The sequence below is a fragment of the Numenius arquata genome, chromosome 2 (assembly GCF_964106895.1).
Source record: "Numenius arquata chromosome 2, bNumArq3.hap1.1, whole genome shotgun sequence".
In the NCBI taxonomy this organism is placed as follows: domain Eukaryota; kingdom Metazoa; phylum Chordata; class Aves; order Charadriiformes; family Scolopacidae; genus Numenius; species Numenius arquata.
Window position 1 is genome coordinate 93,399,646 of NC_133577.1, and position 26,076 is coordinate 93,425,721.

At 37.9% G+C, this 26,076-nt stretch overlaps 1 protein-coding gene across 1 annotated transcript in view; it reads right to left on the minus strand.

Annotated features, from left to right (window-relative positions):
* Window positions 1-1,706: 1,706 nt before the first annotated feature.
* The window catches only part of MYRFL (myelin regulatory factor like), a 46,751-nt gene continuing 22,381 nt past the window's right edge, over window positions 1,707-26,076 (minus strand). The window contains exons 9-25 of the mRNA XM_074164201.1: window positions 25,850-25,960; window positions 25,186-25,276; window positions 22,591-22,791; window positions 22,073-22,181; window positions 21,485-21,594; window positions 17,768-17,931; window positions 17,109-17,172; window positions 15,861-15,946; window positions 15,013-15,084; window positions 14,846-14,892; window positions 14,560-14,724; window positions 9,947-10,021; window positions 7,037-7,124; window positions 6,740-6,814; window positions 4,541-4,649; window positions 1,887-1,961; window positions 1,707-1,793 (exon numbers count right to left, since the gene is read on the minus strand). Coding sequence (XP_074020302.1) covers window positions 1,707-1,793; window positions 1,887-1,961; window positions 4,541-4,649; window positions 6,740-6,814; window positions 7,037-7,124; window positions 9,947-10,021; window positions 14,560-14,724; window positions 14,846-14,892; window positions 15,013-15,084; window positions 15,861-15,946; window positions 17,109-17,172; window positions 17,768-17,931; window positions 21,485-21,594; window positions 22,073-22,181; window positions 22,591-22,791; window positions 25,186-25,276; window positions 25,850-25,960 — 1,729 coding nt within the window. The remainder of the gene's footprint in view (window positions 1,794-1,886; window positions 1,962-4,540; window positions 4,650-6,739; window positions 6,815-7,036; window positions 7,125-9,946; window positions 10,022-14,559; window positions 14,725-14,845; window positions 14,893-15,012; window positions 15,085-15,860; window positions 15,947-17,108; window positions 17,173-17,767; window positions 17,932-21,484; window positions 21,595-22,072; window positions 22,182-22,590; window positions 22,792-25,185; window positions 25,277-25,849; window positions 25,961-26,076) is intronic.

Consider the following 26,076-nt stretch of genomic DNA (forward strand, 5'->3'; position numbering starts at 1 on the left):
TCAACCCAGAACAGTGTGATGAAAAACAGGTGGGTCTAGAAATGTACAATTTTTCTTCAAAATGCACATGCATTATCATTTGTGACCAGGTGACACTTCTTAGGAATTACCCTCAAGTATGGACCATAAAAAACTAAAGCCACAAACTTCTGATGCTTTTGGATCCAGAGTTCCAAGTCCAGTTAGTCTCTGGAATATTACAGAACATGTGGTCTACACCATAAATACTTCCCAAGAGAAAAAAAAAAAAAAAACAGAAAAAGAAAAAAAACAGACCCAAACCCTTATATGTTTAAGGTCAAAGTAGTGAGTCATTTAAGGCAAAAAGAACCACGGACATTGAGGTTAACCCCAAGTGAAGCACACGCATACATCCAAAAAAAAAAGTCAGTGAGAAGGTCATCCTTAAAGGAAATCACAAAATAATGACAAAAGAAATGTTAAATGAAAGCACAGAAACAAATTAAACTCTCTCATTGCATCATCAGGCAATAAATATACAATTAAGACACATTGGTGCTTACAAAGACTGTGGTCAGCGCTTTTTCAGAGATTAATTTTTCTTCCTAATGTTTCCCTTTCACTGCTAAATAAAGAATTTCATTCAGAGGAAGGTTGTTCAAATGTAACTTTTACATTATAAATCTCTAAAAGCCTACAGTCTCTCCATTATACTTACTTTCTCTTCTCTACACAAAATGAATGATTGTTCTAAACATACTTCACAACACTATTTATACTGCACTTGGTTATCACATCTGTTTTCCTTCTGTCTGAGTAACTAATGTGAAATTCCATTCAAATAGCTTTACCTTAAAAATGTATTTTCTAAATCCAAACAGAAAGATTTCTCCCATGCAAGTGTGTATCCATATGCATCTTAGAAAGCCGTGCAGGCAAGACATTATTCTTCTCAAATATTTCTATTCTTTCATCCCACTAGCATAAATCACAAACACCAAGAAAAAAATACCTGAATTTAGGAGTAAATAGTTCATTCCTGCTATACAGTTTAAACAAAAAGGTAGCTGAAACATATCTCATTCAAACAGCAGCAGCATCGTTAAATCACACAATTGTAACGGTAATGATGGTACTGCTTTCTGAAATGGAAATACTTACCCAGACCACTGAATTGACCTGTTGTTCCCTAACTTAACAGCACTTATTTTGAGGACATTTGCACAATGCCACGTTTCTCTCTCAAAGTTTTGTTTAGTTTTGGTTTTGTTAGCAAAACCAACCCTGATTTATATACAAATAAAGGGCAGCAGATACTAAAAGAAGGTATATGCCTGTAGGACAGAAGCAGGTCTCCTGACTGCAAATAAGATTTTATTACCTTGCCATCTTCTGAGGACTGGAGTGTATCCCAGCTCAGCAGAGCTCCTATCCCCTTGTTCTTGCCTGCTCTATGTACAATATCATATAACTTCACTATGATAAATGGGATTATTTATTTACACATCATATATTCCATTGCCTCATGTCCTCTTAGAAGCATTTCCTGGAAATGCAGAGCTACGGTTGTTGTCATACACTTTATTTTTCTTTTTTTTTTTTTTTAATTTAAACTGAAACAAACAAGAAAGTGCCATACAACTCGGCAAGAGGCTTAAAAAAATATCCAGGGCCATTCACAAGTCTCTTTTTCATATCAAGAGCTTCATTTTTTTTTCCCCGAGAACAGAATGATCAGCATCATTTTAGTTACACTGCCGATAAAAATAGAAGTAGTAATCAGTAAAAAACATTCCAGCAAAATAAGGATCTGTCGAGCAGCCTGCAAAACCCTGCAGAAGAAAAATAAAGGAGATTCATTTAGGATCTTCTCTCAGTTCAAATGCTATTTGTCTTTTGCTGCGTTGCCATTTGAAAAGGCTTACCGGTACAGCTACACGGAAATGGTATGCGCTGTCATACAATTTAGCCACAGGGAGAGGCCAAATATGCTGACGTCCCTAGATGATAAATGAGAGAGAGAGAGATTAGATAACCTTATTTCACGTGAAATTGGAGAGAAGGATAGGCTGTGAAAACATTTCATTGACAAATGCAGTGCAAAGTAATAATGATAACAATACTTGATAGCTATAGTCAGAGTATTTAAAGACAAAGTGCTGACTTTAAGCCCTGCAAACGTGGGTTTGCTCTGAGCAGCTCTGCCCAGGAGCGACACTCAGCTGGCTCCGAATAACTGAACTCCCTCCCTAGTTTTCCAAGCAAAGCCCACAATAAATAGGGATTGCTCCTGATGTGCCAGGTGGCCCAAGAGCTTTAAAGAGCAACAGTAGCAAATAGCAATTCTGCTGATTTTGAAACAGCAACTTTAGTAGTCCTCAGAAGGCAGTGGAAGTTGTCTATATATTTTAAAGATATAAGTAGCATCTTCACTCAGTATTTCAAAAACAGATGCAGGCAAGATTTCATGCTATTTTTGATTGCAGGACCTTGCCATGTACAAATGAAATAATATATTTTGTATGTGAAATGTTTATGCTACATTGAATAAAATAAAATTCAGTCCTCTCCTCTTTTTAACCTAATGATCCATGGTAACTTTTATTTCAACAGTTCCTAGTGCCTCAACTCCTTCATCTTTCCCTCCTCCCTTCACTTTCTGACACATTCTCTCTGATGGAGATGATACGTTCACATGATATGACTTATGTGAGACTGCTGAGCCCAAATGATTGCTGTCCTGCCCTTTGGCAGGGAATAAGCCTTCCAATACCTAGGAAAATCCTCTTGAAAAAAACCTCTTCAACTAGGCAGCATTTCTATTCTGAGTCACATCAAACCTGAATGCTCACTGCTGCTGGAGGCTAGTTAGCTTTAGTCTTTTGATGTGGATTTCAGGTTGACACAGGAAATCTCTCTGACCAGTTTTGGCAGCAAGCTTCAAGGATATTTCTGCTTTGCAAAACTCTCTGGGTCTGACATTTCAATTCTGTTGGAATTACAGCAGACAGGTCAAAACTTGGACAATTTTGGCTTCCTGATGTCTTTGCAGCAGTTGCAGAGAAGCCTGTAACTTTTTGCAACGACATTTGAAAAGTTGATCAGAAAGTCAGCTTACGGGTGGGGGTATCCCAAGTGCTCTAATTTGACAAACCACCAAAAAAGTAATTTAAAATAATTAAGAACATATCATGTACGGCACCATAGATCAAAAATCTAAAGAAGATTCTGAAATTACTTCCAGCTTCAGGGAGGTTTCTCTTACAATGTGCTCAGAAACACTACTATCCTTGCTTCTGCCTTTCCTACTGTTTTAGCTAGAATAAACATTTCCAGGCAATGTGGACAAATTGAGGCCTTGAAAGAGCCTTATATTTCCAGCTAATTTGAAGGGAGTTTAGGGCCTTCATCAATTTACTGGAGATGATCAAAAGTTTGCAACATCTGGTCTCTAAATATTTTTTTTACTGGGAAAAGCAAACGTTTTAATAGCCTTTACTCCCATTAAGGCAATCCAGAGAATGACATGTAAACAACTCTTGCTTTTACAACAAAGAACTTTCCCTAGAGAGATTTATTGGTAAACTCCTGTTCACACAGAAATAAAAGGAAATACTACCACTGTTTCCAGTGAATTCAAGACTTAAAAACTGGAATTCACTACCCACAAGACAATAGTGGAAACAGTAGAACAGGTGAGAGTTTTGAGTACTGTCTCCTAAGGCCCTGGGTGAGAAGTACTCATATATCTCAAGTATCTCTGGAGATTATGTGTATATTTATATAGTAGTGAGTTAGGCTGAAGTAGACTCAAAACTGTCCTTGTAGAGAGGCACTAGATAGATTTTTATAAAATTCAGCAGAAAAATGACTCCTACAAAAAGGTTGCATCTCATTATGGTCATGCCAAAGCCAGTTATGACTGTCAGACTCAAAGTACCATTTGCATTTCTACTACCTTAATCAAGATAAGAAATTGGCAGCCATTAATTTTATATGTCAGGTTCTACTGGACTATTTCTTTTTTCCAAGTGCCCATAAATACACTATTAACAAGGCCAAGGTATCTAGCTGGGATGAGTTACCCTCCTTTCCACACTCTGGAGCTAAGGTCTTCATGGTCTCTTTTATCTCTTCATTCATTCCTTACAAAAAGTGGCGTATAAGTCTATTCAGCAGAACTAGGTATTATAACAAGTTTTTTCCACCTTCTGTATCTCCCTACACTCCAGAATGCATCCACACAATGCTGACTGAATCAAGAGCATTGTTCAAGGGATTGCAACGTCTTACTTATGAGACTATGATGCTTTCATGTAAAGCAAACAGCGCTAGTAGAAGGGAACACCATTCTGGAGAGCAAGGGGAGGTTAAAGCTAATCACAAATTATTTCAGCATTGTGTGGCTTCAACCGCCAAAACTATCAGAAAAATGAACACTTCTTTTCCTACATAAAGCTCAATTTTATTTTCAGTTTTGCACAGTACCTTTAATGCGAGAGATGAAAAAAGAGCCGTGTGCTGGGCAGTATATAAAAAATGATCCCCACAAGCCAGAGTATTGCTGCAAAAATCTTACCTGTGTGGTTTCTAGGAAATCCTTCCTACTGTTTTGGCCTGAAGAATAATGGGAGCAATAATTTCCAAATGTGACTTTGCAGAGAAATATAATCAATGGTTCTGTGGTGCTTCAAGAAACAGAGAAAAATAAGGGTCTATCAGATTGCTCTTAAACAGGAGAAACACATATATTAATACAAAATACATACAAGGCAAAAAGATCCAAATAACTGAATTGTGGAGAAATATAGCAGAGGAGCTTACTTCACTGGTTGATATGAAGGAGATAAACCTAAGCCACCAACCTGTAATCTTCTCCTATTCCCTCCCACAAATGGAAGGTGTTTTGCATTTGGAAACCTGGGTGATCTTTACAGTTGTTAAGATAAATCTAGAAATGTACACTAAACTTCCTCAAACCTCAAATGCATTCATACCAGAAGCTATTGTATATAACTTTTTATACAAATTAATGGTCATGACATGCTTGAGTTGCATGGCTTACATCATGCATAGCCATAACACACCCGTGCCAGAGGGCACCTGGGCATCTAAACACATCAAGTTTATGGAGGACAAAGCCATAATAAGAATTAAAACAGGGACCTATATAAATAACTCCCTTTTGCTACTCTATACATGCAATAATATCATTAAAAAGAAGTAAAAATATCCCAGACTTTGCCTGGGAAAGCAGCGGTAAACAGAATTTCATTCAGAATTCTTCAACAGTAAAGACCCCGGGGTCATTTCTTCTCCAAACTACCCCTAGAAAGAGTTTCCAGCACTTCCTAGCTTACCAGATGGCTTTTCTTAGAAGGGTATAAACAAACAAAAATGCCTTGAAGATCCAAAGGAACTCAGATATGGCAATAGCTAGCAGAAAAAATGAAAGCAGAAGGTGGGGAAAACGTGAAAACTGTATTTACAGTTTATTCTGTGGGGAACAATGAAGCAACCTCAGCAAAATGTGCTTTCAAACCATAACAAGATGTTTAAGAAACATCAATTTTAAAGCATATAATTCATATATGGCAGTCCCTCTGTTCTACATGGCTGTCAGTAGTTTGTGTTGATTTTATTTTATTTTATTCAGCAGGTGTAAAATTTCCAAATTTTTGAAGTAGTTATAAAGTCTTACAATATTTGGACATAGCAATAATCCAAATATGTTTGGGTTTTCTTAAGCATTTTGGGTTTTGTAAAGTTTGCAGCTTTGTTTAGTGAAAGTTTATAGCAAAGGTATATATTGAAAATCCCCTTCCTGCCAAACCACAAACCAATATCTAAAATAAATTCAGCGTCTGCTACGGTGATACTCTGAATATCGTGTATTGAATATCATGTATATGAACATCATGGGAGGGCTGCATAATTAGTTTATAATGGCATTCACTTAAAAGACAAATTTTCAGTGGCTGTAGAAAACAAGCAGGCACTTCACATTTCCTCTTATCTGAAAAAGGTGCATGTTTACAAGGATAATATTCAAGATCAAAAGACTGGGCATAAAGACCATAACTTCACAGAGCTCTTTCTTGGGGAGACATGAGTCATGAAGTGTCATCAAGCAGAGTGTCTGGCAGCTCTTCTGGCTATCGCTGGCCTTTCTCAGAGAAGAACCCCAAAAGAAAGGACTTGTTACTTCTGGGAGAACACAATGGAGCTAGACTTTTATATGAGGAGAAAATGCTTGCTGAGAGGAATAAGTTTGCTGCTTATTCCCACTGTTGCCTATAAGTTTGTTGCTTATTCCCAAGTCACAACTGTATGCATTACCAAAGGTTCCTACACAAAAATCCCCTTTTACAGTGCTTGGGACAACATGCCAAAAAAGGTGTTCCCTGGAGTTATAGATATATGTTCCTAATAATATTTCTCTATACCAAAAAACCTCAAATCCCTAGTCTACAAGCCACAACCCTGCTAATATTTGCATACATGTCTGCTCAAATGCTTATTAAACTGAACCTGAAGACTACTGGGTTTTAATATCTGCATCAACGGGCAAAATTGTCATTGGTTTGACAGAGGTACTGGGCCTATGCTACAGAAAAGGATCTACCCAAAAGTTTACATTAAGAACTTCGTTGTGCATAGATTTGTCCCGCTCCTCTGAACAGGGACAAATTAGTGTCACAACAGAAACCAGCAAGAATTACTATTAAAAAACGAATCACTGTATTGTTACGTATGTATCATCTTTAATAGTACTTACTTTATTTCCAGTGAGATTTCTACATCCACGGGTGTGTATTTGTTAACAGGAAGGACATAGCTGTAATTGCCATTCCTGAAAAAGGTGGCATTAATGCACATAAGATTTTGAGATAGGCAGTATCTTTTCAAAAACATGGAAATTGCATTTAAATTGAAAAAGAAAAAATATTAAAAGGTAGAACAAACTCCTGCACACTAGAGGAAACAACTGTGAGAAGGAGCCAGCCAAGTAGCCATGCCACATTAATGGTATTCTGTTCCACTATAAGAAAGCATAATAAAACAATTTACTTACCTGCACTGCAGATTTTTACTACAGTAGCGACTGTCAATCCTTTGCTGAGTTTCCAAAATCTGTATGGAACTGAGTGTTGTATCAATCCCTAAAAACATAATAATGTTTTCTTCTTGATTATTTCAGAAATCTTAGATAAAGGCATAATAAAATTGTAGTTAATACAGTGCCATCTACTCCCTTGCTGGCCACTATAGGAGTTGCTACAGGTCTCAATTACCACTCAGTAAAAAGCCTTTGGTTGATTACCTTCATTCTGCCATTAGAGGGGAGATAAAATCCTTGTTTGATTTACAAGGACAAATGTCCCAGTCAGGAACCTAATATTGTAACATTTCATTTTGGGCAGATATTGAAGGCTATTTTGATGGTAGTCCAAGTAGTATACAACATTCCAACATCCATTTTGGTGTTCTAGAAACCACGCTCATACAAGTAACCATTAATTTGAAAAATATTATCTTTGCTGAGAGGAAATAATTTGGAATGCAACAAAACTTGTTTCTAATCCTATGTGCAGGAAAACTACCTAACTCTAATGAATATAATTTCTTCATAAAACACTGCCTTGAACTTGCAAGAACTTAAAAGTTTTGCAATATTCTACATATATGAAAACCAGGAAATATGAATAAAGTATGTTCAGCTAACCAAAAAGATATATGCACTTTGATCCTAAGTAAACTGTGGCAATAGGAACAACTGAAAACAGCAGTAGCTGTTTACATATCGATGTCTTCTGAACACTTACATCCTGACCTTGGAGAAAGTTTACAGTCTGAGGAATGGGAATATGGAATAAAAACTCTAAAAAAAATTGTATTTTAGAATTAGCTCAACATCTTATGTATAAACAGATGTATATACATTGTATTTATACATATACACATGCAAAATATGTTTCAGGGCAGTGCACAATGCAGTTAGGTATCTAGACGCTGGTAAAGGAAAAACTAGTTTCTGGGGAAAAAAAGCAACCTCAAACCATAGCTGCTGTACTGATTACCAGGAAAGATGAGGAAAGTAACTGGTTACCAGAGCGATTATGTCCCTAACCAGGCTGGCTTAGGTTCTCCCATTCACTCTAGGCTTCCTGTGATAACTTGGGACAGCATCTCTGTGCCATGCAGGTGTTCTCTAAGGTGGCCAGTTACGGTGAGATGAAGAGTATAGCCACAATGGTGCAGCTCTTCCCTGAGGCAGATTAACCCTGCAGAGAGCTAGGCAGCAAGAACCAGTGTGCTCCAGTGTGCTAACACAGCAGCACAGCTTCTGCTTTCACAGCCGGTCCAGCAATCCCTGCACTGAGCTTCATTCTGAAAAGCTTATTTTCTTCTGAATACATTTGCAGCATTGGAACAGTACAGGTCCGTAGTTAGGACCTGCAACATCTCAGACCCCCTAAACCAGCCCACTTCAGCCTGAACTGTGGAGGGCCCTCAAACAGAAGGGGCTGAATATGTTTAATCCCCCCAGGTGGACCTAGGCTCATACTGCCAAAGGGTTTGGGGAAGGCCTGGGTGGGGAGGGAGTGTCTGAGCCAACAGCAGATAGCCAGACTCCAGCTGTTGCCTACAGCATCAAGCTGCTGATTTTCAGTCTTGCAATGTGATGCAGAAAGCATAAGGATGACCCGGTTCAGCAGGCCCAAGCCTGCTCTTCACATCACACTGTGAACACTGGTTTTGAGTTTCTGTTCCTCTGTTCTACAACAGCTCCATGCTTTGCAAAGAAACTTGATGATTATAGGCTGACCTGTGCTTTGATTATGAAATACCTGTGTGGTAGTATATACTTAACTTTCAGCATGCAAATATCCACACATATGCTTAAGTGACAGAGGGAAATTGAGCATGTTCATCTCAACTAGCACAGAAGAACATTTCCCTCTGACACAGCATCTCATTACAACATGGATCATAGTAATGCCACAGAGGCCCTTTTCTGAGGTGTGTAGCCATGTAAAAAAAATCAGAAGGGGAATGATTTTTCCCAAATCATCTCCCTGGGACATACCCAGGCAACAAGCAGAACCTGCCTTCTATTCCTCACGTGGCCCTGGGTAGCAACCTGCTTTAAGTGCATGCCAGTGTACAGATGCTTTATCATCCAAATATTGCCTAATCTTTAATTGAACATTTATAAAAAAAACTAAACCTTAAAACAGAGCATCCACATAAACAGAAAAGACAAGGCATAACACTGCTCATACTGAATGAATGCCAGAGCATATACCATTATAACATGTAACCAGTAGATACTCATTTTCATGAAGAAGAATCAATATTTTCAGCCCAGACTGGCTCTGACAACAGTGCACAGTCACTAAAAAGGGAGCCTGAAATCAAGCCAAATGTCCTGTGTTGATGAACTTCCTTTCACCTCCACTGATGCAGGCAGTGCCAGAATCCTAAGGCAGAGATGGCCCATTTCAGCAGCTGATGTTGTTAATCCTCTAGGTCAACTGGCCCAAACCACAAACACTTTCTTTCACTGTACCGTGCACTTCCTGCACACAAATACCACACTCACACGCTTAAAGCATTTTTCTGTATAAGGGTTAGCAGTGTTGAGAACCATACAAGATTTCAGACCCTGTCAAGGAAAATGTCACTTGTCATTTTATTGCACCTGAAGCCAAGGCTAAGAACTCCCTAGAGAGGGCAGCCAGAATGTCTATAAAAATCTAATGAAGATGCGAGAATAAATTGAAATGACAAGAAAATTATAGTGAATCACAGGTATTTAATAGATTCCTAAGTGCTAATTCTCTATAATGACCAGTTATAAATGAAACGTCTCTAAATTCCAGCAGCAGAATTCCAAGCCTAAAGTTATTCCAAGCCTAAACTTTTCAAAGTTATGCAATTATCAATTTCAACAGTTCTTTTAAAACAATATGAGACTTACAGTCATTTCCAAGATCAGGTTTTCTGTTCGGTTTTTTGACCGGATCTCTTTCAGGTAGCGTGTTACTTTTGTTTCCTGTGAAAGGATGTATATACAAATGTCCCCAAGTTAGCCTTGCACAGTTGTAACAGCAAAATATGAATACAACATGAGAAGACATTTTGTTAATTATCTCTTGGATAAAGGTATGCATAACCACAAGAGAAACCTTTAAAATTCAAAGCACCTCTATTCAGAAGAAGAGATATATATATAGTCAAAAGAAGTTTGTAGATAACAAGAAACAAGCTTCTGAAATTCTACAGAATAACTGAACACTTCAAAAAATAGCCTAATAGAAAAGACTTCATCCCACACAGAATATCACCAGTTGATATAATAGAGAGCCAAAGCGAAAGTCAACATCCAGTCAGGCACTTCAGCACAAATCTGATCATAAAGCCACATCTTTCTTATTAGTGAGAAAATTAATAAGTAGGCATCTGCCACACAAACATAGGCCAGGGGAATAATTTAGCTTTTTGAATGTGAGATGTAAGACACCGAGGACTGACCCAAGTGAGACACAGTACTTCACAGAGAGAAGATTGAGTCATCAAATTAAAGAAACTAATGCACAGCTCTATCAACACGATCACCATGTTCACTGATGTCACCTCTGTAATTTCAAACGTTGAAGTAGGCTGGGAAATATAAGCTGAAAATTTTTAATTTTTTTAACTCTATTCATTTTTCCAGCATTTCTCTAGAAAAGCAAACTTTAAAAGATCTTTTGAATAATCACCACATTGTACAACCTGTGGAACACAAAAGGCTCTTCAAGCCCATGGGAAATGGTTTAAAGCTATTCCTGTGCTTTTACACTAATTGCCAGCCAAGAATCTGTCCAGAGACATGTTACCAATAAACTGGCACTGCAAAATGTTGATCTTGCCTAAATTAACATGCTTCATCAAATACCATTTCATCTGGGAAAAAAAGGAATCATGTATTTCTAGAATACCAAAATGCTCCATTCCCACATTTTCCAAAGGAAACATTCTGATTTCAAAATGACTGTTTAGAATAGAAATCATCACTTTATTGTATAAGAATTTATTTTACAAAAGAATGGATCAAAAATGCATCATTTCACTGAGATTGAAACAAGAAAGCTGGATTGACCTTACTGTTTTATTATTCATTCCAGATTTTGGGTTTCATTTCAGTATTGGGAAATATGAAAATTGAGACTTCCCTCATGCCAGCAGGTGACTGAGAACATGGAACAACCCTAACAAGTGGAATCTGAGGACCCAGAAGCAATGTAATACCAAATCATCTCTGGGATTTCCACCATTTTTGTGTTTTGATATGAATCTGTGATACTACTGCTAGTTATTCCTTGAATCCATTTTCTATTTACATGCTCATCATTCGGATTTGCCAGTTCTGCCAACTTAGATAGTAACTTGCATTTAGTAGTCATCTGCTGTCATGTTTCTTTACACTGTGATCTGTTGCCACACACCTAGACAAATGGCTACTGAACACATACAATCAGTTATACATGTACAGTAGGTCTTGGGGCAGATCTTAAGGAGAGCTATTCATTCTCTCATTATTCCTTTTAATTTACAAACTAGTTGTCACATTTTCCTTTCACTTGCTTCTGTTTTTTCTTAATAGTCTAGACATGTTAGTAATGCATTAAATGTTCCCTGCCTTTTTGCATTTTCATTAACAGAGAACTATTCTGTAGGAAAACCTAAATCCCCTGGTAAAGGCAAGAGATTGTTCACTGAAAGATGTTCTCCATGTAGATACAACACCTCAGCTGGGCAAATGTGGGCAGGAATATTTATTAGATACTCTGAATTACTAAACATTTAATACGGTGATTCTGTGATTCTTTGACAGATGACAGAAGAAAGCGTTAAGTGGGTATCAGAAATTTGTATAAAAACAAGGATGAAGACAGATTTACTTCACTAAGATTTCAACTGTTTAAATTGAGTCAGTAACGAGTTTAGAAAATTATTTTTACTTGTTTTTTTACTCTTCATAGAATTACTATTTCATTGTCCTTTAAGCTGATGCAATCCAAATGAAATGTAGAAAGCAGGACCATGAAGTTATTTTTATTTGGAGCCTAAGTTGCGAATTGAGAACACCAGGAACCATCAAAAAATACTGTAGCAGCCTTCAATAAATTGTGATATATTTCCACTCTGTCAACACAGTAACTCTGAGGGCTTTCTTAAAGGCCCATGTTGGGGGTGAAGATCCAATTCAATAACAAATCCAAAAGTATGAGCATGATGAGAATGTAATGAGGGCAACTATTATCTGCAGATAAGATTCAGATAAACTCATCCAATAAATGTGATATCCTTTTTTTTTTTTCCCTTAAGCTTTTCTGGCTTTAATTCACATGAGTTGTAATACACTATAAGCAGTACAGAAAAAAACTGCTGATGGTTTCTTGCGGTGGTGGTGCCTTGCTATGGCAATAAATGCAAAAGCATGAAGTTGACCAAAATCCAGCAGGAGCCATCACCAAGCTTTTATTGTGAGGGGAGAGGTACCAGGGAGAAACAGCACTCTAAGAGAAAGTAAGGACACTGGTTACCAGTGACACTTAACGTGAAGGGGCGAGCAATGAGCATTAATGGCGTGGAAGCAGAGAAGGCCCAGATGCTGAAGGGTATTCATGCTCCTCAGTTCCATTGAAATCAATAGGAGTTCGAAAGTCTAAATCCTTTAGTTCTTAAGACAAATAAAGTATGAGGAAAAAAGGCCACATTAAGCTAGACTAAAGATGTGCTGAATTTTTGTTTAATGAGTTTTGTCTTGCTTATGAATGCTTTTGTTTCTACTTGCACACTCCAAACAGCCTTCTCCTCAACAAACCTGAGACACAAGGGACTAGGAGCTGCAATGCATGCACTCAGTAGTAGCCTACACCCACAAAATTCAGGTATAGCACGGTAGAACAGTAAAAGGTCTGTTAAATATGAACTCCTAAATTAGCATTTAATTCAACTGCAATTTTAAATAGTTTTCTCATTTCATGAATCAGACTAATCAGCTGATTCTAAAATATCCACTGTTTATCTTGATTATTCCCCATATTTAACTCTTAGCTTTTTGTTCAGAAAACATTTTCCTTTCCATTTATCTTGGCTACAGCTACATTAAGCAGCTTGTTGGTTTTCCTTCTGTTTGGATTTCATATTGACATTGTTACCTTCCATCTGGGGATACATTCAGCTTCATTAAACTTGTGCAGATCTGAAATCTTTCAGTAGCTTGTGTACTGTGCTGATTTTTCACTCTTGGATCCACACCTAATGCTATTTGGAGCATAAGACCTTGAGAAGGTAATGCTTTGTGTTTATTCTTATCTTCTCTTTCCACCTAATACCAAAAGCAGTCAGCTGGGGATAGGTTTTCATATTTCATTTTCATCCATCTACAGTTCCCTCATTTGTGAATGAGATTAATGTCTTTTTAATTAATCAACACTCTTTCAGGCATCAGAGCAATACAAATCACTTAGGTATGACCTCTTGAAAGCACTGTATTAAGCTGTATCTGCCACAGGGCTGACTGTGCACTGATCACAAGAATCACAAGGACGGCTTACATGCAGCTTGTCTGCAAACAACACTTTGCAGTATAAAGAATGGCCAGTGAGTGAATCCCATGGAAACAGTTCACATGGTACGAGTGTCACAGCATTTGGAAATGCCTGCCCTGGTAGACATTTGTACTTCAGAGGCTGAACTGCATCTGTCCCTGATTTCACCTCGATTTGTCAGCTGAGGTTGGTGCAAGAATTGTTCCCAAGGCCAAGAAAGGAAGAGTATGAATGCTGGGCTTAGTAATACTAACACTTGCTTCTAGACACTGACAATGTTAATGTCCGGGAAAGAGGAATACAAATTCCAACTAGTACATACCTTTATGTATAAAATATTTCTTATAAATATTATAAAAGCTGTAAACAATACACCTACTCATATATTACACACGAAACATCTGGCAGACAATATCTGAAAGAAAATTCATTCCAGTAAAAGTAATTTATTTCATAGAGCTCTGCCTTCAAATAACATTTCTCTACTCAAAAACCCTGCCTGAATGAGCAAAGTTTTAATTCTAAGTTTTATGTTCTCTAGCAATTACATTTTGGTCTCTGCCTGCAGAAAAGATGTAGTATCACCACACTGTGACCGCACTATGTGTTTATGTGTTCTGGGTTTTTTTACATCTGTTAAGTCACCCTCCACTACCCCCAATCAACTCCTGGCCAACTGTAGCCAAAGGTTAATTAAAGGGATTAGTGACTTTCTGGTTCACATGAAATCATTTACCATGAATGGCCAGGAAGAACAGTGACACCTGACAAAACATCTTTGGACCCAGAACTCTTACAGGAAACCAGGCCAGATTTTTCAAAAGCATATGGACTGCAGTGACAATTAGTTATATCAGCTTTTCTTAAATCCTCTGGACCGGGCTCTTTTGTTGGAAGCTAACTACCTCTAAAGATTCTTGCCTCTTCTCCTACACTCTTCATATAGTGTTTATTCAAATGGTAAATAACAGAAATTAATGTTTCAACTTACGTGTCTCCTTTGCATTGGTTTTCTCATAACTTAGATATTTGACTTTTTGTTGATGAATTGGACAACAATAGACCTTGTCACAAGGCAAAATGCCACAGAAATTCACTTCGGGGATCCTGCTGTTGGTTTGCGTGGTCTGAGAAATTGTGCTTCCCCCCTGCAATGCTAATGGAAAAAAAAAAAAAAAGACATAATTCTCACTAGTGCTGTGTGTCTATTGGCATTTTATAATAGCACAGAAACTGAAAGCCTGTTATGTGTATGCAGACCAGCAGAGATACCATACCTGCTGTAGTGGTAGAGGGAGAGAGTGCAATAGAACTTGAGGTACTGCTGATGAAGAAAAAGAAAAACAATTCATTAAGAAACAGCTATCAGAGCTGTGGGCCAAAAACAGATTGGTCCACAATCTATTACTAATTCCCATTCATCAACACTAATTCAACCACTTGCCTGTAAATCGGATGTTTTTCAAAACGTCTGTCATGAACACTAAGTAAATACAGCGTTGATATTGTCAAAGCACTGTGGAAAGAGAATTATTCTGTAGATTTACATCCATCTGTTATGTAACCTAATATGTATAATACCTTGATAGCACCTTGTTCAAATTTAGTAATGTAAGAGTTAACTATCTGATAATTTCCCTGTTAGTGGAAAAAATTTCGACTTAATTTAATGGGTTTTAGGTCAGGTGCTTGTATACAGCTTAATTCAACACAAAATATGGTCAGTTTTCCATCGTAAATAGAATCATACCACCAGTTCAAAGTATTCAGTTCACAGAAAGATTGTAAGGTGCAAGGTTTTGGACTGGAAACAGAAAATGGCAATCTTAAAAGCCCAGACCATAATTTCCTTTCCACAAATCCAAGTTGAACTTTCAGAGTCACAGGACTGCCCACCACATTGGGAACAAGTCCAGATTGATTTCACACAACAGACCCACTCTGTACATCAGAAATTGTACTTAGGCACAGAATGATTGCATAAAACACACAAAATCTCAAGAGTCCAGCTTTGGATCTGTAGCAAAAGCCACGAAGATGCATTCAAGGTGGACCATACATTGTGACGTGGACAGAGATTACTTGCATGTGCACCACATGAGTATTTCACTGCTCTAAAACAATTTCTACTTTACAATATTACTGGGCATATTAACTGTTAATTTTAATACACTGTATTCTTTGAGTAGGAATGGTAAGAAGAAGAAGAAAAAAATCGCAATCTTCTTTCTGATGAGATGAGTAGAAAAGGGAAGGGAAAAACAAGTCAACTTGTTGATAATTAATTGTTACCATAGTGCCATAATAGCAATCAAAGCTATTATAGTCACCCGGAAAATCTTCATGGGGGAAGACTCTTTCCTCTTTGATGAACAAACCTAGGAAAAAAAATATGTTTGATTAATCTAAGTGGCACATAACTAAGCTACTACTAGTAGATTAAGAAATACTACACTACTCTAAGTTAACCTTGTTTCTTTCAGAGGAACCATTCAAGTTACCCTTATATAGAAGTCAACAGCTAAAGAGAAAAATTTAAGTAATGAAAGGCTCCCTAAAACTGCAAGTGCACTGCACACTGTTGACAGTCTGGGGACACAAACATTACACAGGAAGAAAGGGTGGGTAAAAATAACAGCTCCTTCACTTTTTTACCTGCCATTTTTCATATTCTTGAAGTATTTCAAAATCAAATTAATAACTCGGGAAGCAGCGGCCAGAATAAGAGATGAGCAGCTTTCAGTATATGCTCAGACCATGTTAAACCAGAGCTGGTGTAAATACAGAAGAAAGGCACTTTGCAAACAAGTAGGATGATCTTAGATGATGGAGCATTTGATTGTCATTACGGAATAAAGAACGTTTGACCTATTCTTTTCTCTTGCTCTTTGGCACTGGCAAAAGCAAGGTAGGCAAATGAGTATTGGCTCATCTTAAAGAACAGGACTTAGCAGCCTAGGAAGACTGTCTTGAAAAAGGTCAGCATATATTCCCTAACTCATTCAATCCCTGTGAAAAGGGATCACAACTTTCTACACCAGGATATGGGCAAGAGGAAGCCATTCAGCAATAGCAATGACATCCTATTCAGGTCTTAGTCACCTGAAAGACAACATTATCCAGTACAAAACAGGAGATGCTAACTGCAAACCTCAATGAAAGACTCATCCAATGAAGAAAGCTGAGAAAGAATTATCACTGTGCAGACTTCCAAGCCAAAATGAGCATTTCTGTGTAAGGCTGCACTGCACCATGTGAGCACACCTACAGGCTCAACAATTCTCTCCTGTTGAGGTCTCCTCCTTCACACCATCACACAGTATGGATCTTCTCTCACACACCCAATGTATAGGCAAGAAGTGGAAGTGTCTCTCATATATTTTCTACCTCAGTGCAGTTAGTTTTTAAGATTCTAACACAACACTAAATAATTCTGGCTAAGAAATTTGATTTTATATTTAGAAACATGAAGGCTGTCACCAATATTTCAACACTTAAAAAATTCTCATAGGCATATTTCATATATTTAATTTCACTCACCTTGCTGGATGTTAGCGGGACTGATTTATTTGATGGCAAAAGACTAGTAGCTCGACTATACCTGCTGTAAGAGACAGAATCTCTTTAATATTCAAATGCTTCATCAACTAATAAATGAAAAAGGGATATTTTCAATAGGGTGTTAATGTCACTTGCTTTTGCAATTTTAACATTTAAAAAGAGAAATGAAAAAGTCTCATCAGATTCATTTTGAAGAACAAAGGCCTCCACTTAACTCATTCAGGTGAATGCTATTAAATGCTACATTTGATTTCAAAGAAAGCTTGGGGAAATGGTTTAGAAATAGGAAATGCTCATCACTTCCACTGAAACACTAATGAAGATTCTTTCTTGCAGAAGCAGCTCTGCAGATTTCTCTTAGCAGCAATTTCCAACCACCAGGGCTGTAACTGGACATAATCTACCCTTGCTTTATCCAGCTGAAGCAATTACAAAAATGACTGGAATTTAACAGCCATTTCAAATATTAATTTTGTCAGTGAGTTAAAAAAATATGATAAATTTGCATTTTTTGCACAACTTAAACCTGGAAATGAGCTGAACTCCACTGTAAAGCAAAATCAGTTTTCACTTCCACCACAAAGACTGCTTTACCGATTTCTGTGACAACTATCACAGAACATTCCAGACAGAGGTACCTGACTTTGCTCTCTTCACTGGCTGTTGACTTTAAACTGCTTATCCGTTTCAGCCTGGCCAGTTTCCTATTCCACTGTTCCAATTCTTCTATTCTGACTTCAAGATTGTTGGTTAGTTTACAAAGCTGCTTTACAGCACCAACATTCTCCATGAAGATCTGATCCTGTGAAGCAAAACAATGACAAAAGCAGATACAGTATATTCATCAATCAGATGTAACAAGCATGAGTACAGAATTCACCTAGGTAAGGATACATTGAATATTTAAAATGCAAACACAAGTTATGTCACTGTAAATGGGACACACTTATGAATACGAAACCTTTTTGCTAGATTGTAAAAATTGTTTACGTTCAACTTGCAGTAAATTGAAAATGAGGACTTGAAGAAGCCAAAGAGCTTTGTAGACCAAGAATTTAAACTATGTTTTACCTTCATACTGTGTTGAATTTTAAACCTTAACACTGTCACAACAGACATCTACTATTTGATTTGTAGTGCTGCAGCTGAGCATAGATTTCAGAATCCCTTAGCAAAATGTACATCCAACCACCTACCTACAGGATTGACTAACCTGGCTCAGACAAACCAGAGTGGCTATGCATTATGTACATATAATGTGAGCCACACAGGAATCAGTGAGACAGGGAAAGATCCAAACCAGAGGTAAAGCTGTGATGGCATATTTTCCTCTCCCCTTTAATCTCTCCAGCCTCTTACAGGAGTCCTATAGATTCTAACACCATGATAAGCTCTGCAATTAATACAGTTCAGACTTCCTCCACTTACTCCATCTGAATACTTTACCCAGGAAAAGCCTTCTATTCTTCTACCCCCTGCTTATCATCTAGGTATCAATCTGCTGATGGAGACACTCTCAGCACAACCATCCAGGTAGTAAGTATTTTATCAATTTCTGAGCCAAAAATTATTTCTGATCCACTGCAAGAGCGTGGTAACAGCACACTTTCTTTGCTGTGTTTGAAAGAGCAGCTTTCTCATACTAATGTACAACCAGACTGATACCATTAAACCTTAGATGAAGCTATTACTGCAGTTAGTGTTGCTAAGTGTTCCAGTCTAGTCAAGTCATGCAGAAGTAAGGCAAAAGCAGAGTTTTGCCTTTCACGTTGTAATTGCCATGCACACCTTTCTTTCAAAGGTAGTATTTTGTATAAACAGAACCAGAGCATGGGTATTGGTGGTAAGTTGCAAACTTCTCTACTGCCAGAACACCAACAGCCAGTTTAACTAAAAAGTGACTTCAGAATGACCTCCTGTGCCTAGAACTGTGAAATAGTTTATACTATTATAGTCCTCATATCAATGATATGTAGCAGCCATATACTAAATAGTCTTCATATCAATGATATGTAGCAGCTGCCCTTTCCATTCTCTTCAAATCATGCAAGAATCTCTTCTAGGTGACTTCAACTAGCTGAGAAAATGGCTCATCTGGCAAAACAAAGGAATACTTTATTTGGGAAAAAAGGACTGATTAGAGTTTTAATGCCTCACTGATGACAAAGCACTGAGCATAGCATCACTGAGAAGAAAGATTCTTGTCCCAAAATGGCAAATTTCCACACAGTTAAGACATTCTCTAGGAAGTAGCAGAGCCTAGTTCAAGTGTGTAATGATAGTTCCCAACAGGTAACTGACAAAGAGACAACCAAACCAGCCAATATCTTGCTTATCTGGAACTAAACTTGGAATGTGAGATAACAAAGTTCAAGGCCTCATCACCTGCTGAACTGAAAGCAAAGATACGAAGCACTGTCCATGTACTACTCAAGGTGCCAAGGTACTCTGCAGTTGGGAGCTCCAGGTATTTAAGGCAGAGATTCCACCTGGGACATCAGCTGTCTCAAAGATCTGAATTCAATATACATCTTAAACTGTTACACATAGATGTCTCCTGCCCTGTCTCCCCAATGATCACCAAATGTCACTCCCGAACTGCCACAGGAGTTTGGAGGAAGAGGAAAAAGCACAGATTGCACTGCAGTAATTTACCTAACCGTATTAAAACAATGTCAAAGTGTTTGTGAAGTGATCTCAGACCTAGCCAAGTAGACAAGAAAAAGCTAAGCAGTAAATAAGCCATTGCCGTAACAAAGTTATTCCTGCTTGGGCCACATCCACAGCACCCCGCAGGTGCAGCAGGCTTTCTCCATCTGCTAGGTCACATCCCTGGAGCACATCCTGGCAAGCACTGCCCAGAAACCCAAGCTACAGAGGAGAAAGGGAACACGATGGGCTCAAAGAGCAGCGCTAAGGCACTCTTACAGACAGCACTTTGTGTGATATTTCAGCAGAAGTATTTCCATTAGATACGTTTTGTAGCACTTTTTTTTCCACTAAATCAAACACTCAATTGTCCAACCTAACAGTTTTGTCAGAAAAAAAACTGACTACCTCAAAGAACTTTGGGGGGGGGGCTCAAAAATGCAAATGCAGCTGCGACACAATGTGACAGGCAGGGCCAAAGGGTAAAAGGAACCTAGTATCACTACCTAACACCACTGCTCTCCTATGAGCATCTAGAAATCAGCTACAGGTCGGAACCCTGACCAAATACAGCACATTTTCTACAAGTCTCATTTTCAACAGTATCTCTAGAAAGTGCTCATTCCACAGCTTTATTCAAGGTGTCTAATTCATGCTTTTTTTTTATGGAAAACAGCCTAGGAGATTTAACCTATGAATTTAACTTATTTGTAGCCTATCAAAAGACAAGTGAAACACAGTATTTTTATAGACATTTTCTCCAACTTTGGTGGTGTAAACTTGTGTTTTCCATAGAATAACAAAAGAATGCACGATTATAATGAACACGGGATCGTGTTCACGACATCATCCAGACAAGACAAGGTTCCCAACCTGTAAAACCTCCCCGTTCCCGTTATCAGCTCTAAGTGGGAAAAAGCTGGGAAGTGGTCCTTGACCTGCAGTGAACCAGCACACAACAGAGAGGCCGCTCTGAGCAATGTTGTGGGACAAGCGCTGTGCGCAGTCACGTGTGACTGGACTCTGTGACTGACAGTCCCTCGCAGTCCTATTTCGACAGGAAGCGCAGGAGAAGAGAGCACAGGCCAATAGAGTACGGCATTGTTTCCAACCTATGAGCATGGTAATTACTTTGTGTGCCATAAACATTTTATAGTATATGATTTTGAAGATATAATAAGGACCTTCCCACAGAGCACAGAGAGTTAGCATTTGTATTTGGTATGAAGTGATTATACCAGGATTAAAGTAAGGAATTTTTTATTTAATAAATAGAATGCCATTCTTGCTAAATTCACTTCTGGAACACTCAATTAACTTAAACATGTAAATACAAAAGAATGTTTTGGAGTCCCACTTGTTGGACCAATGCTATGAAATCGGTATCCACCTTTATTCAGTAAAGTCAGGTTTTTTCCTTTTCTCCTTCATTGTATGTTTATTATTACAATGAGATTTTAATGTAAATACTTTTTGTCATTAGAAGAGTCAGTCATTTACTAACACCTGGTGGTGCAGTTTTTCTCAACGATTTGCCAAACTTTTTGTAAATATATGTAAATATATATGTAAACTTATGTAAATATATATATACACACACACGTGGAGGCCTACAACTTTGTATAAAGCATAGTGTGTGTTTACAGCTCCATAGACAAAAGGAACAGTCTAAATACACACCTCCACTTTCTCCCTCAAGACCATACCTTGTCAACCATGAGGAAGTTTTCTATTTTTTCTCCATCGTTACAAGAAACATCTCCAACTTCTCTAACAGCTTGAGGTAAAAGCTCCTTCACTTCCTGGGCTATTATTCCTGTTCACAAGATAACATAAACTTAAGTCAGGAAACACAGTGGCATACTGTTGAACATGGTTGTGTGCGTTGAGACTATCCTAAAAGCTACAGGTAGGGCCAAACATGATCTAGAATTTCTCTGCAGTAGGAAAATTTTGGATTTCGCTTTTTTTTTCTCCATTCCACAGAAAACAACCAGAAACCTTTAGAATTCACATTTCTCTGCAATAAGAACAAAACTGTTTCTGCTCACATATTTCATTTTCATTAAACCTCTGGAAAAATAACATTCTATCTTTAAAAATTGAAACAGAAGCTGGAAAACTACCAGAAATACTTAAATTTGGCATTTTTATATCACAAGCGAAACACAGAAAAGTGTGCAATTGTAGTATCCTAAGAAATGAGAATGAAATAGGAGAGTGTTAAAAGGCACTATGGTACAATGAACAACAGTGGAAGTTAATGAAAAATGTGAACAGAGCTGACTGAATACCTGTTTCATGGGTGTTTTTTATTCCCATCACAGATGCAAATTCAGGCTTGTAGTCATACTCCACCAGCCTCATCTGTGTTATTCTTCTCAACTGCTCATTTGTATCGACCTAGTTGGACAAATCCCAAGATTCGCATGTTGAAACATTAAGAACGGTTATGGCATCTAGGAGCTCAGTGAGATAGCAACAAGACTGACATGGCCACTTGACCAATCTTTGCATCAAAAAATGTGGACAGTCTTCCCGGTCCCCATCAGCAGAGTGTTATCTGTATTTGTACTGCCAGCTACCCTTCAGTCTGACAACTCCCATTTACACAGATATCCCCAGCTTCTATGGGCAGCCTCTTCCAAAGTCCATAGGCAGTGGCTCTACAGAGCACAGCACTACACCCTATTTCTTTAGGCCAGCACTTCAGCACGCCCAGGATAAAGAAGCTGTTTCACATGTCAGAACAATGATCCACACATGTGCTGTGGTGCAAACAGAAATGCCCTAGATACTCCACAGCCCTCACCTCCCGGATATTCTGTTTTGCTCGGCTGTCAGATGGGTGCATGACTCTGCCCATAACTTTTGCATTTCCGCAGACAACCAGTGCTTCGTCTGGTGCATCTGTGTTAATTCCTACTCGACCATGATAGACTATCGTCTCTGGAACATGTCCTCGCTGCCACAGTACATCACTGTCATTCTCAAACTGCCCTGGGTTAGATGCCTGGAAGAAAAAAAAAATGTTTAAAGATATAGTATAGCATAGATGTACTACTGCTTATTCCATCGGGAATTCAAGGAAAATGAAATGCCAAATCTTTAATATTTAAATTGTATTCAAGAGCTTTTCTAACACACCAACAGAAAAAAACAGAGTAGAGTCACTTCTAAGTAAGTGTTTCTACTTATACAGCATTAGCCTCATAGCTTTTTCCCTTCAATTCTACTTTATTATCACCTTAGGCTAAATTATCAATGTTCAAAGCTTTCCAAATTTTAACTTTGACGTTATGCCACATATCCATTTATTTATCAGCAAAATTTAGCTGAGGCTGGAAATCAGAAAAGAGCAAACAAGACTGAGATTAAATACATGTGGTTCACAAAATCGCCTGTAATGTTTAAAATCAACTCATATCAGAAATTGCATGTCAAGGAAACAGAGTCTTTTAAAGAACACCAAAAAAATAATGGAGTGTGTATAATTAGAAAAGTTAAACTCAGTAATTAATTTTGGTGGTGTTGTTTTTTAACTTTGAATTCAGGCTTTAAAATTTGAGTCTGAACAAAAGTATGATCACAATAAGAAGTCCGTACTCATTTCAAGAAGCCAGGCTTTCACAACGCTTTGCCATCTACAAGGCATGGTGCTGTGCACTTATCACTGTTTGCCACAATTAGAGCATGATCTGATATGCCTGATAACCACTACTCAGCTGGTAGTTTTGTTACGTTATGTTTAAGTGTATAAAGGGCCAGAATAGGAGTTCCTCCCTCTCACAGTGCATTTGCACAGCTTTGCAACTTTAAGGTAGCTAATGGCTTGCTGAATGTACCCTGCCACTGAAGCCCTGTCAAGACATCTGGAAAATGACTTTTTTTTTTTCTTTCCAGCTTTCCTGTTGATGCCTTCACCACTTCAAATCACAGCCTCATGATCCTTCTGCTTTTCTGCCTTCTTTTTTCTTTGTCTGGAATAGCGGCCAGGTTTGCAAAATCTCATTCCCTGGATTCCTAATAAAAACTGTCTTCATTAAAATTTCAAAAGAATCTAACTATAAAAATGGTAGAAAAATGTATATTTCTAAATCTTACATAAAAATATATCTCTTATAAAGTAACAATAACCCCAAGGATCGGTCAAATGTGAAAATTCAACAGCTTTCCCACATTAGTAAATATATGATATTTGTAATACCGCTAGATGCAGAAAGAGAAATTCAGACAAAAGCAGTATTGTGGAAAATAATGGACAAAAAAGGAAAATAACTAAACATACAGGAATGATACAAACACAATGCTTCAGTGACCTGAAATAAAAGAACTCACAGCAACAGCCAGAATGATAAAACTTCTCAGCAGGGCCAAAAACTACTGAACTGCAACCATTCCTATTAAAGCCCTTTCACAGCTCCACCCAGAAAGGAGCTCTCGGCCATATTGCCCTCCAAAAACCTAACCATAACTGCAGGAAGAGAGTTTATGGCACAAGAGGACACAAAGTTATGGTCCAGATGAAACAGGAGCCAGGACTGAAAGCATCTGAAAGTCCCTGTGCAACACCACACATACCAGGGATTTGCACTCTTGCTCTCTCCAAACTCTAATGCTAAACCAGGCTGTAAACGTAAGCCCAGGCAGACGATGTGCCGCCAAAAGGGATCCAAGCGATGACCTACAAAAAATGATGCCAGGACTAAAAGCTTTTGACAGCCCTCACCTTTCTTTGGAAGCCACTTTCCAGCCCCACTTATTACACTCGAGGTTTTGGTCTTATTCATCTCTAAAACAAAATGCTAAGCTTGTTCCTCGCCATAATCCAAGGCCTAGAAAGACTCCATGCAAAGAAGCAGCTCCTTGACTGGCCCACATGAAAAAGTTTGCTGGGCTGCAATCTTCCAGAGACCCTCACCATCCTTTACAACCACCAAATCAAGAACTAGGACAGCCTGAAAACACTCTGGAAAGGGGCAGCTATGGGTCTTAATCTTCCCAGAGCTGCTTGACCTTCTTTCCTTGTAATTTTTTTCATTCTCATCCTCCTCTGAAAATGAAGCATCTGGCCAATGAAAGCATTTACCGAATTCCTGGCAAGTGTAGGCAATTGTTTCACCTCAAGGAAAAAGCAATCTGGAAAAATCAATATATTTTGTACTGGAATTCACAACAAGCTTTCTTTTTGAATTCTTCTATAGCTCTACTTTTAACATTTTAAAATCCTGATAATTAAACCATAACAACATACTCATAAAATATACAACTGTAACTTTTTTTCCCTCAATGTTTTTGATTCAATGGTAATTTTTGTGCCCAAGAATCACCCCCTACAGTCTCCTGTGTATATCTAAAGAGTTTTGTAAATACTTTTCACATGAAAGTAATATATATTTCTACTTACCCTCACAATGATCTTCTCAGAGACATTTGCAGACAGTAGGTAGAATTGGTCTTGAGAGACAGCATACAGTCCAACTACCAGCATGAAGTATCTAATTTAAAATTGATTTATGCAAAATAATATTTGAAGTAATGTCTTCTCACAGAAAAAAATAAAATGTTTTACATGCAACTGCTATTACCGATACATAAAAAGACAGCCAGAACATTTTTAAAACATATTTATGTTACAATAGGACAGAAAAAACATTCCCTTCACCTTCAGGTAATATGCTCTTTCAAGCCCCCACAATCACTGAAAATAAACAAAGATTACAGTAATTTTGACAAGTTTAAGTAATGAACAGTCAAAGATGAAGACCCTTCCCCAGAAGAAAATCATCATTATTTGTTTTTTTCAGCTGCCTTATTTCATCAGCCAACATTTTGGCTGTGACTTGCTGGAACAATCTCTAACCGTGAGGATGAGATATTTTCTTTTATTCTCACATCATTCTGTGACTCTAGAAGAGAGGCCTTTAAGCAGATACCAAATATCACAGAATTTGAAATTTTAAAAAATCACAGGATTTGGCAACGCTGAGATTCTTCACAAACATCAGCTCCATTCTAAAGCAGACCTCTTTTCTACTTCACACACACAGGCCAACTAGCTACAGCAATACCTCTGGTCAGGATTAGGTTTCCCCTTTTTTCTCATATTATTTGCTGTTGTTTCACTGAAATGCAACCTTCCCAGTGTTACTTTAGTTATCTGGTCTCCTGGCAGGTCAACTCTAAAACACAAAAGGAAACAAGATCAGGGAAACAAGCATTTGGAGATACACCTGGCTCAAGCCAGATTTCCTCAAACTCATTAAAACAGTTTTGAGAAAAACTGACAAATGAAAAA